We start from the raw sequence: 13,051 nt of genomic DNA, 5'->3' as shown, positions 1-13,051 counted from the left end.
TACTCAGAATGCTTAGGAAAAAATACCATTTGAGCCCAGGAGTTTGAGGGCAGCCTGGAAAACAGTGATACTTACCTCTTAAAAAAAAAAAAAAAAAATTATGATTTAAAATTTCTGAAACTAGTAATTATAAACCCCTCTAGGTTTCTGGTAACAAATGACCAAAGTCACTTTTACAATTCCTACTTTCCTGACTTTTTCCAGTCTGTTTTCACATGTGATTTTATGTACATTCATTTGAAACTTTTACATCATTCTCCAAATGTGGTTGTTCTTTTTTCTTTTTTTTTTATTTTGCTGTGCGAGGGATTTAATCTAGAGACATTCTACCACTGAGCTACATCCCCAGTTATTTTTATTTTTATTATTCTGAGACAGAGTCTTGCTAAGTTGTTAAGGCTAGCCTTGAACTTCAAACCCTTCTGCCACAGTCTAAGTCACTGTATTATAGATGTGTACCTCTGTGCCTGGCAAAATATCTTGTTTTGATATTAGCAATGTCAAGTCAGTATCATTGTGAATGTCCTTCAGACTATAATCAGCATGCCTCATGAAATACTTATTATCAGCATCTCTCCATAAGTTCAGTCTGCAATGGCGGGCCCCTTTCCATTTCTCTTAATGCACAATTTGCCAGATAATTTCTACTTTGTACTGTATTTGTGAAATATAATCCAAATACAACTTATTAAATTTAATCTTTGTGAAATCTTAGTATATGCCTTTAACCAGTTTCTCTAGATGATTCCAGGTTATAAGTTTTTAATTAGTCCAATTTTATAAACCAAAATCCTGGAGGGGTAACCTGGCTTACTTTCCATTATAATAGAAAAGGCATCAGAAGTTCCCTGAGCCCAGCATAATGGCGTACTCCTATAATCCCAGCTATCTGGGAGGCTAAGGTAGGAGGATCACAAATTCAAGGCCAATCTTGGAAACTTTCTCAAAATAAGTAAAAAGGATTTGGGATATAGCCAATGGTAAAGTACACAGCACCATAAAAAACAAAAACAACAACAAAAACAACAACAATGCAAGCCCAATCTTGAGAAGCACCTTGCATTTCTCTTGTATAGCTGCTGGACCATCTTGATATTAATGTAAAAAAAAAGACTAATTTTGTTACAATATTTTGAAAAATTGAAAACCTAAATGAATTTTTGGGGGCCTACATGAGAAAGTGATTCTAAAACATATATGAAAGAATAAAATTTCAAGAAGAAAAGACATTAAACTCTACATCATGTACAACCAGACGAATGAGAAGTTATACTCTATGTGTGATATGTCAAAATGCATTCTATTATCATGTGCAACTAATAAGAACAAATTTTAGAAAAGAAGAAATTAGATCAACAAGTCAGAATAGAGTCTAGAAAGAAATAAATATTTATATACTACTACACAAAAAGTTACATATATACATAGGACTTAAATCTAAGTAAACATGGTTTAGAAATATCTGCATCAAATTAGGTGTGGTAGCGCATGCCTGGAATCCCAGTGGCTCGGGAAGCTGAGGCAGGAGAACTTCAAGTTCAAAGTCAGCCTCACCAATTTAGCAAGACACTGTCTCTAAATAAAACATAAAAAGGGCTGGAGATGTGGTTATATGCCCCTGGGTTCAATCCCTGGTACCTGCCCCCACTAAAAAAAAAGATCTGCATTAGAAAGAGCAGGTACCATAAGGCAAAAGAAGAATTAGATGCAAGAAAGAGAACAAACAATTTAAAAAGACCCAAGAATCCAGTGTGCATTGATAATGTGAACTGCAACTCCACAATTATGTTTAATTCTTGTACCACAGTTCCTTCAGGGAAGGGGAAACAAAAAACCAACCAGCTAATACTTACCATATGCTCATTCTCTAAGGTATATGTGCCAAACTTCATGTCTCCTCTGCCCCCAGGTGTGGCTGTCAAAGGAGTGCTTCTCACCTCCCGATGGAGTTTGCCAAGGTCCTTCCTGTAGTTTCGCATCTTAGACATCATGGGGTTACGGAAAGACAGGGGTGCATACCGTAGCTCTTCCTCCATCTCTGCCAGCTGGGAAAGCAGCAAGTAATGAGTATGTGGTCTGTGTTTTCCCCCTGAGGATGAGCCTACTTTGAATACATTGAACCCCTGGACAATTCCAAATAGCACTCAGTCATATGTTCTGTAAGGTAGGGGCCCCAAATACCATGTTCACTTCATTCCAAGTATCTGAAAAAGTGTTCAGCTGGCATTCATTTATAAAATCTGTGATGAATGAATGAATAAAAACATTAATGGATTTGGGAGTAGTTCAGGAGTAGAACACTTTCCTACCAAGAATGTGCAAGGGCCCTGGGTTCTACCTCCAGTACTGCAAAAACAAAACAAAACAAACAAACCCCACAACTTAGAGCTTGTTAAATGTCTTCACATACATTCTCTAATTCAATCCCCACAACAAATCAATATAATAGGAAATACTTTCTCCATTTCACATGACTGACTTAAAACTGCTTACATCCTAAAAGGAGTTAGGATTAAACATTTTTAAATCCTGAGCCTGAAATGGTTCAAACATGGGCATCAAGAAGTATATTCAAGTCTACTTTATTAAAAATGATAGGGACATGGCATGAGTGTTCTTTTCTTCTTTCTCTTTTTTTCTGAACATCAACAAATACATTTGTCTCTAAGGCAGAGATTAACTAGGGGTCCACAAGGCGATGATTTGGGGAGTCAAATTTTCATTTTTCTAAGTTAAAACAAAACAAAACACAAAGACAAGAGGCCCTAAATTACTTTGATCTGCCTGGGATGCCAGAGTGGGACCATTGCTAACTTCAGAAATAGAAAGTACCTAAACACCAAATACATAAATCACAAGTAGACAGATTCTAAAATGCTACCAGGAGGTTAACTGAAAGACAAGACTGATGCATAATAGGTTATCAGGGATATGCCCAACTGTACTAGGAAAGTGTCTAACAGTCCTATTATGAAGGAGATAGTTTCCATATTCTAGTGATCTGGTCCTTCTTAAAGTAGGTACAGAAAAGAGAAAAAGATGTAGGTAGGGTTATTTTTTAAATATTTTTTTAGTTGTCAATGGACCTTTATTTATTTATTTTATTTATATGAGGTGCTGAGAATCAAACCCAGTGCCTCACACATGCTAGGCAAGCACTCAGCCACAACCCCAGTTCAAGAGGTAGGTAAATTTAACTTCTCAAAATTTCTTTTATCTTCAACAAGCAAAGAGGGAGTTCTTTGCCATGAAAAGAATTTTTCTAAGTCTGCTCTTAGGCAGCAAAAACCAGAGCAGCTATTTTTTTCAATAAATATGTAGAAATATTTTAATTTACATATTACAATGAATCAATATGAAGTCAAATTCCACAATTATACAGTCCCAAAAATTCCAAACATCTTCCTCAGAATAATTGGTTTCTATACAAGATTTAGAGATGTTTAATGTATGTAGTTTTTCCTCAGTGTGCTATAGAATTTAGAGGTTCTACTTGAATATTCCCTAAGTCAAGCACACAATCTGTCTCTAAGTCAATTTCTCCAGTGACTGCAACACTGTCACCTCTTACAATGTACAGCCCTTGTACTACTTGTTCTAATTCCTGTGAAGAGCTAAACACTCATTCATAGCTTTCCTCCAAAATCAAATTAATGATCTGGTCTGGTCAAAACCCTTCAGTGTTCCCACAGTCATTCTCCCATCAGAAGTAATAGTAACAGTTCAGTTGATGTAGTTCTCCAGGGTGAGTGTCATGCTAATTGGTCCGGAGGTTTCAGGCAACAAAGCAGCACAGGTGACAAGATCAGGGCAGCTTTTTTTTTTTTTAAATTTTAATTTTTTTTAATTTTACATTTGATTCTTTGTACACAAATGGGGTACAACTTTTCATTTTTATGGGTATACACAGTGCAGATTCACACCATCTGTGTACTCATACATGTACATAGGGTAATGATGTCTGTCTCATTCTACTCTCTTTTCTTCTCCTACCCACTTCCACAGGGCAGCTATTTCTGCAGACTATTACCAGGGACCTAGATTTTAGTCCCAATCTTAATAGGTTTACTGAAGCTAGAGTTTAATGAGAAGCAGCTAGAAGGGCTCTTGCTTCCAAAGGGTTAGAGAAAATAGAAAAAGAAAAAAATTAAAAGCAAGGTAAAAGAGAAGCCCCCAATAAACAGATCAGCAACCAGAACTGACTTCTGACAGGTTTTGGGTCCTGACTGAGACAACTCACCCTGTTCTTATCCAAGGAACTAAGTTATGATGCTATCTTTTAAGACAAAGAGGAACATGGCTAGAACCATCTCTGAACCAAATTTTGTGACAGCAAGTTTAACAAAGAACAGCAACCTATCCTAAAGGCCATCTCTGAAGAAGAGATCTGAAAATGCCACTTGGATTAAGGAGTGAGAATGCCCTTACTACTCACATCAGGAATGTAGTATTAAAGACATATTTGAGGAGAGTGTTCCAAGTTTTACCACTTTGTGTTTTTCAACAGTCTAAACACCCACCCCAAGTAGCCTCATTTAATAATAGTCAAAATCAAAGGTCAACAGATATAAAAAGGTAACCTATGATCAGGTCACAGAATTACTTCTGGAAAAGCCCAACAGCAAGTAGAAGAAACAAGAACTTGCTCCTTGTTCTCACCGTTTCATTTGCTTCCTGATGCTTTTCATCAAAATCTCTGATCAACTTCTTCTTCTCTTCTAGAAAAGAGATAAGTAACACTCATTGTTGCTTCCACATATTTGTAGAGGCCCCTCCATCTGCTTATGATAACCTTCTCATTTCTCCCCCACTGGAAGTAGTAATACTTAATCACTTCTAAAAGGCATTTGCAAGTCTATGGGGGACTTATGATCATGACGACTGAGGGGGGTGGTATTACTATTGGCATCTAGTACTCAAGGAACAAGAACACCCATGCTGGGACAGTCCAGCATAACAATTATTTGGTCCCAAAAGCCAATAACATCCCTACTAAGAAACACTACAGGTCTAAGTTAATCATTCTCAACCATTTCCCCCATCATAACTGAAGGGCCAGGTACACTTTCATCAATAAGAAGTTTACCAATACTGGTTCTCTGAAATTAGTCCCCATCTTCACCCTACATTAAATCACTTCTGTTAACCCTGAACCACTGCTTATCTACAAATCAAACCAAAACTCACCTGCTTATTCCTCCTGGTGGTGGTGTGGGTAATGGCTTGCATAGTGAGATCTGTCAATCTACTTTGAGTTCTCTTTCAACCCTTCCCATGTCATTTCGGTGCTGTTTTTAATACCTATAATTTACTAATCTCCTCTTTTAACAAAAATAGAACATGCTTCAGTTTCAAAGCAATGATATCTAACTGAAGAAGTATTGATGCTTTATGTTTTTTCTGATCATTTGGATTATGGAGATTTTCCATTTAAAAATACCAAGTTTCCTTTTAAAGTATCTTTATATATTAAATAAATGTACTTTACATGAATAAGTGGATATAGAGAAAACAATAAAAGAAATGGCACTTGGGCCAGGCATGGTGGCATAGGTCTGTAATCCCAGTGGCTTGGGAGGATGAGGCAGGAGAAAGGCAAGTTCAAAGCTAGCCTCAGCAACTTAGTGAGGTCCTGAGCAACTAAGCTTAGCAAGATCCTGACCCAAAATAAAAAATAAAAGGGCCTGAAGATGTGGCTCAGTGATTAAGCACCCCTGGGTTCAATTACTGACGCACGCACGCACACACACACACACACAAATGGCAAGATTAGATGTGGCAAAAATTATGAAGTTTCTTGGTTTTATTTTTTTATTTATTTTTTTTTTTTTGCGGGTACGGGAGCTTAAATCCAGGGATGCTTTTACCACTCACTGAGCTACATCATCAGTCCTTTTTATTTATTTTGAGACAGGGTCTAAGTTGCTGAGTCTGGCCTTGAACTTTTAATCATCCTGCCTATGTCTCCCGACTGAGTCACTCAGATTATAGGTGTGCACCACCACACCTGGCAGAAAAAATCATGAAGGTATTTTGAATGCTGTGACCTGGTAAATATTTGTATAGGGGAAGGGTCCTAGTTGGTCTGGGATGTTAAATTCTGGTGATAGCCTTGGGCCTGTCTCAACATGAAAGTGTGGATAACTGTCTTCTTATCTTTGAGACCTGATCTCCTTCCTTAGTTCTAAAATGAGGAAGTAGGTCATCCCTTCTAATAAGCAGAAATCAGCTCCATTTATGAGGAACCTGAATTTTTAAAAAATGTACACAAATGAATGTTCTCATTGGAAATCTACACAAAGTTACCGTTGCTTACAATACTTTTCAAACTCATCTTTTGAGATTACTGTTGTAGTCTGAGGATATAGTCTTCTGTTTCTTTTTAATCGTGGTAAAGTACACATAACAAAAAAACCTACCATTTTGACATTTAGTGGGGAAATACTGGGGGTTGAACCCGGGAGTACTTTACCATTGAGCTATATCCTCAATCCTTTTATTTTTTATTTTGAGACAGGGTCTCAGTTACTGAGACTGGTCTTAAAAGTGCAATCCTGCCTTAGCCTCCCAAGTAGTTTGGATTACAGGCTCGTTCTGACCTTTTTAAAGCGTACATTTCAGTGGCATTAAGTACATTTACATTGTTGTGCAACCATCGCCACCATCCATCTCCAGAGCCTTTCAACCCACATAAGATGTAATAGTCGCTAAAGGTTTGTATGCATTTACACTGTTAATCACAACAACATTTAATATATCAGTTATCTGCTGTTTTTTAACTGATCATAAATCATTTATGTGTTCATTCTACATTCTCAACTTGAGATGAAGCCCTCCAGAAAAAGGAAATTGACTTTTTATTTCTTTTTTAAAAGTACTAGAGGTACTTTACCACTGAGATAAGTCCCCAGCCCTTTTTATTTTGACAGTCTTGCTAAGTTGCTTAGGGCCTCAGTAAATTGCTAAGGCTGGCCTTAAACTTGCAATCCTCCTGCCTCAGCTTCCTAAATTGCTGGGATTATAGGCGTATGCCACCACACTCAGCTTACTTTGTCTTTTTTAACTTCGTCCATAGCTTCTAAAACTTTAAACCTCCTCTAGATGTTGTTACTGTCTGAAAGAGAAAATGACAACAGACCCTTTACTATGTCTCTTTCATGGTTGTGTGACACTCCTTTAACATACATAAGTCACTGCAGGTGAATTATTTGTCCACATTGTTCACAAAATCCATGGCTCCATTTGTTATTTACTTTTTTTAACAGGGGAAAGTTCAGCTATGGCAAACAGCATCTTGCCTGAGACACAACCGAAATGGGCACCAAAGCAGCTGTTACTATTCTCGAGGGGACTGTGTTCTTAGCCACCAACAGTGAAATAATAGCTGCAGTCAAAAACAGATACTTTCATGGAGCAGTATTGTGTCAGTTTACAATAAGCTGTCACAAAAGTGCTGAGTGCAGTCACTCCTCTGAAATGACATACTCCAAACTCAAGTACATCTACTCCTGATCTAAGCCAGACAGCTCTGAAAAAAACAAACAAACAAACAAAAACCTGTGTTCTCAAGGGGCAAATTCTAGAACTAAGAAAATGAACTATACAAATAAAAATAGGGGAGAAGAGACAGTCCACTGAAACTGTATTCTTTTGCAAACTTCCCTGTGATTCTGTTATTCTATCTTTTTGGAGTTGGAATATTCTATCATCCACCTGATTTCATAAAGCACACACTTCCCACCTAGGAGTGCTCTACAGCTTATATATACTTTTAAAAAGAATTATAGCTTCCACTGTTATATATATATATATATATATATTTTTTTTTTTTTATTTTAGTTGTAGATGGACATACCTTTTATTTATTTTGACATAGTGCTGAGGATTGAATCCAATGTCTCACATATGCTATGCAAGCACTCTACCACTGAGCTACAATCCTAGTCCCAGTCTATATACTTCTAAATGAAATATGCTCTCTGAAAAATGTCATTCATTTGCTTCTGTTGCCCCACTGAGGCATTTCTATGATCTACAGCCTCTATATGTGAACTAATAGGTTGCTTACACTACATAAGTTAAAAGCAAACTTCCAAACCTGTGAGTAGGAAATATAATAGTACTGACCTCACGGGGCTGTATGAAAGGATTATAATACAAATAACAAGCACTTAACAAGTTCCACATATAGAACCTAGGTCCTAGTGAATACTAGGCAAATGCTCTACCACTGAACTATAACCTTAAGCCCCCACCTGATTTTGAAAGTAAATTCTTAGGTAGGAAGACCTAGGAGAAAACCAAATTCACCACAGAGTATGAAGAGAGTTGGAATAATTAAAATTCTAAAGCCTGCAACTGGTGTTTGTCAGTCTGCTGTATACAGTACTCTGTGGTGATGACTTTTTCTAGCCCCCAAAATAATAGGGTCTCATGTACAAATACTGAAGTTTATGTGAATTTAAATGAAAAACTTTCAAAAACTTTATTACATACAACATTAAGACATATGGAAAGATGTTTTCAGGCACTGTAAAACCAAAGCTAGAAATTGTGAGCACAGGCATTTAGCATACTAATTAAATTAAGAAATGGGCTGGGGTTGTGGCTCAGTGGTAGAGTGCTTGCCTAGCATGTGTGAGGCACTGGGTTTGGTTCTCAGCACCACATATAAATGAACAAAATAAAGGTCCATAAACAACTAAAAAAAAAATAAAAGAAATTATAACACTGAGGTATTTGGACTGGAGAGACCTCTTCAGGTGGTACAAAACTAAAATTTGAAATTCTGCTGTAGGTCTTAATGCAATACTAAATGGATTGATAATTATAGTATATGACAATGAATGGACTGTCATGGCCACAAAAACTTCCTAAAATGACACTTTGTGTCCACTATGTTTCAATGACAAAAATGGAATGTGGACTGTACTTTAAGGAAATAAATATCTCATTTTTGTTAACAGTTGCATATATCAATTTTAAGAGTAATGAAAATGTGAAAAACAGAATAGAAACACATTATTAGTTTTGACACTCAGTTATTTTTTCCCAACAATTCACAGTATTTACACAATTCATTCAACAAATATTTATCACCTCGCTTCCATCAGGCACTATTTTAGGAATTTAGGATTCATAATAAGCAAAACAAACAAAATACTGAGTTTATATTCTAGCTCAGTGGATTTCAAATTTGAGTTTGCTTCAGCAATCCCCTGGAGAGCTGTTAAAACAGTTTGTCAAAACAGTTTTCTGATAAAAATAAATTAAAATAATTAAAATTAAAAAAAAAAAAAAACAGTTTTCTGATTCAATAGGTCTGGGGTGGGGCTTAAGAATTTATATATCTAACAAGTTCCTAGATGGTGCTGATGCTCTTGGTTCATGTGCCACACGGAAACCTTTCTACTGAAAGGAAGACAAATGATGTATATAAATTTCAAAAATATGTAAAGTGTCTACTATATTAGAAAATAAATGCTCTGGGGGAAAAAGCAGAGCCAGATAAGAGTAGTGAGTTATACACTGACCTGGTATTACTTTTCATTTAAATAAAATATCAAATTTCCCATATGTTAATAACAATAACTAACAGTTCTTATTATTATCAGGTAATATTCTAAGGGCTTTACATATATTAACTCATTAATTTCTCACCAAAACCCTATGAAGTTAAATACTAGATTTAATCCCCATTCTGCAGGGGAAACTAATTTATTTAAAATAACCTGCAAGATCACACAGCTACCAAGAGGTGTATATAACCCAGTTTGGCTCTAGAATTCTTGCTTTTTTTTTTTTTTTTTTATTGTAAACAAATGGGATACATGTTGTTTCTCTGTACATGGAAAATCTTTCCTTTTTTTTTTTTTTGCCGTGCTGGGGATGGAACCCAGGGCCTTGTGCTTGCAAGGCAAGCACTCTACCAACTGAGCTATATTCCCCAGCCCAGAATTCTTGCTTTTAAGTATTGCTATATTGCCTCTCAATTCACATAAATATGTTCCTCATAAATGTTATTTCTAGTGGCAGAAAATTTTTTTTGTCAGTCTAGAACAGATATGCATTGTGATCTCTATTCTACAGCTACCCGTGATGATCTCCTCCAAGCAAAGAAGTCTACTTCTCTCTCTCACACACATACAGGGGTGCATTACCACTGAGCTAGTTGACTAGGCTGACCTAGAACCAGTGATCTTCCTGCCTCAGCATCCCGAGTATCTGAGATTACAGGTATGCGCCTCTATGCCTGGTTGCTTCTCTTATTTCTAAATTCATCATTCACTCACATGACCAAGTGAGGAAATACAGAAACCCTTGAATCTTTTTTCCTCGCTCCTCCAATAACTAATGAGTCTGCTTAATTTCGGCCTTAGAACCATCTCTGGGAGTTAGTACTCTCTCTACTATGACTGCCACTCAAGCTTCTAACGAGGTCCCCTATAGACACTCTCTTATCCACTCATTAGAACCCTCTTCCTAAAATAAAATTCATATTAATCATTTGCTTAAAATCCTTTACTGATTCTCTATATCAAGTCCAAAAGTCTTAATGTGACATTTAGGTCCCTCCACAATCTGTTTCACTTTCCGTATCTCCTGTTACTTTTCCACCTATACTTTAAGGCTCCACAGTTGTGAGTATTCAATTTTTTAAAAATTCCTTCATTGCCTCTTTTCAATCACCGTCAGGCAAACTCCCACTGAACCTTTATGTTCCAATGCCAAAAGGTATGGTTCTTTTGGGTTCCTGGCCCTATTTTGTGCTATGGATTCTTTTGTCTGGTGAAGCCTCTTGATAAGAATGCTTTTAAGTGACTACAACAAATACAAAGAGCTACAAAAGAAACCCACTCTACTGAAATAGAATATGGTCTTGCCACAGTCGGGGAAAAAAAAAAAAGAGAGAGAGAAAACTCTCAAGGCCACAGAAAGATCCCAGAGGAACGACACCCCGACGTCCAACCCTGGGCATGTCCCCAGTCCCCTCTAAGTGACAGCAGGGAGACCCCTGGGCACTGGGACCTGCCAGCTCTAGGGGGCGTGTCTGAGCAAGAGAAGCCGGGAGCAAGGGGTCCGTGTCCTGGAGGAGGCTCTTCCTCCCTAAGCCCGCAGGGTCAAGCTCCCCCAGGCTTGTCCCGCCCCCGCCTCACCCGTCCCGGCCGTCCCCAGTAGCCGCTCGGGCGCCCCTCGTAGGTCTTCATGGAGGCCGCGGAAGATTTCGTGTAGTTTCTCGAAATGCTCTGAGGAGGCGGCCGAGGTGGCCATGGTGAGGCCGAGCTCAAGCAGCGGCCGCCGAGATTCTGGGCACAGGGCCCACCCCTAGCCCAGTGGTCAGCCGCCCAGTCCCGAAGCCATCACGGAGACCGCGGCGCCACCACCGCCCGGAACGAGGCGCTTCCGGGGCCGCGGCGGGGTCCTTCGCAGCCGGAACGCCCACCCGGCTAGCCGCTCATGCGGGAGTGTCGGGCGCGAAAGCCTGACGGAAAGCCGGGAGGGCTACACTGTCCGGCGACTTTTGCGGGAGTGGCGCTGTGTCGGCGAGAGCGGCCGTCCTCGGCCCTGTAAATACCAGCCCGAGTTGGGGAAGGAGCCACAGCAGAAGGGCCCAAGGGGGGCCGCGGCGCGGGCAGCTGGGCCGCCTCCTCCGGGACCTGCCGGCCGTCCAGGGGCGGGGCTGGCTGCAGTGCATGCCGGGAGTTGTAGTTAGGGCGGAGGGCGCTCCGACTCGGGGTCACGCGCAGCTGGGACTACCCTGGATGGGCTGTTGCGCTGGGGTATAACCTGCTCCTGAACATCATCTTCGTGGCTGTCGCTCTCTGCTTTGCCACAGTGACTTCTTCGTGTCCTAAGTGTTGGCTTTCAGCCCTGGAAGGACAGATCGGCCTTTGGGCGGTGGTGCCCTGGGGAGGTCAGGTAGCTTGGGTCACACACTGTCAAGTGAAAACTGGGCAGTGTGACCCTAACCCCAAAATACGTACTCAGCTTCTAGCTACCCGACCGCCATGTGCACTAGGCAGAGCATTAGTTCACAACAGGTGTTTGTTTGAGCGTAGGCGTTGGTGGGGAACTGCATGTGTTGGTGAATTAATTTGTCTTTGGGTGGTTTATAATGTAGGGTGGAAGGTGGACCCGACTTGAAGAGGTGTGATCTGCCACTAAGTGTAACTCGTTAACAATTATAAAATCCTTTCCTGCACTCCATGGGTGTGTATACCTGTGTATATTGATTGTGTAGTTTGCCTAAGGACCCTGTTATCAAATGTTTCCTTGGGAGCCCAATATTTAAAGTACCCATACAGTTTTTTTAAAATTTTGAGACAGCGTCTTGCTAAGTTGCTGAGGCTGGCCTGGAACTTGCCATCCTCCTGCCGCAGCCTCCGGTGCCTGGGATGACAGGCATGTGCCACCACTCCTGACTGCTTTGGTGATTTCTATCTCTTAGGTCATTTTTATTAGATTGAGTTCACTACCATTGATTCAACAAATAACAAATTAGTTGAGCTTTTAATATGCACTGAGCATAGAGATGACTGAGCATAGAGTAAAGTCTGAGGTTGTTAGCAGTAGTGTAGTGGTAAATCCTATAGCACTGTGTTACAGAAATAAAAGGCTGGTACAGAGAGAAAATCCTGGGATGATCAAGGATTGCAGAAAAAGTGACCTCTGGTCAGTGTCATAAAAAAGTAAGTATGAAGTGAGTGAATGGTCAAATTATCACACAACACAAATTAATGGCATATGAACTGAGATTGTAGTTAGATTCTGGGACAAATTATCTTTTAAAATGAAAAATGTTTGCATAACTATAATAAGTGTTTTCTTATTTTGACTCTTAAAACTTTTAATTCTTACACTTTTTATTCTGATAATTTAAAACATGATAAATAATCAAAAAGAATTTTTGTCAATGACAGATCCATATAAATTAGGTAAAATATTGAGTTATTCTGCACAAGTTTTCCAATTTTCCTATAAATGACCATTTCTAAATATATAGTTTAATGGTCAAAACAGGTTCAAGAAAAGATTATCAGTTTATACATAT

At 39.0% G+C, this 13,051-nt stretch overlaps 1 protein-coding gene across 4 annotated transcripts in view; it reads right to left on the bottom strand.

The window, feature by feature from the left end:
* The window catches only part of VTI1B (vesicle transport through interaction with t-SNAREs 1B), a 39,723-nt gene extending 28,082 nt beyond the window's left edge, over window positions 1–11,641 (bottom strand). For all 4 annotated transcript variants that reach the window (XR_013761844.1, XM_079127165.1, XM_079127164.1 and 1 more), the window contains exons 1-3: window positions 11,157–11,641; window positions 4,660–4,718; window positions 1,854–2,045 (exon numbers count right to left, since the gene is read on the bottom strand). Coding sequence is in view for 3 of the 4 variants with exons in the window: in XM_079127165.1 (XP_078983291.1) it covers window positions 1,854–2,045; window positions 4,660–4,718; window positions 11,157–11,271 (366 nt within the window). In the remaining variant the exon portion in view is untranslated. The remainder of the gene's footprint in view (window positions 1–1,853; window positions 2,046–4,659; window positions 4,719–11,156) is intronic.
* Window positions 11,642–13,051: the final 1,410 nt, after the last annotated feature.

This window comes from Sciurus vulgaris (genome assembly GCF_902686455.1).
Source record: "Sciurus vulgaris genome assembly, chromosome: 2".
NCBI lineage: Eukaryota > Metazoa > Chordata > Mammalia > Rodentia > Sciuridae > Sciurus > Sciurus vulgaris.
This window is presented reverse-complemented; position numbering and strand designations above follow the sequence as displayed.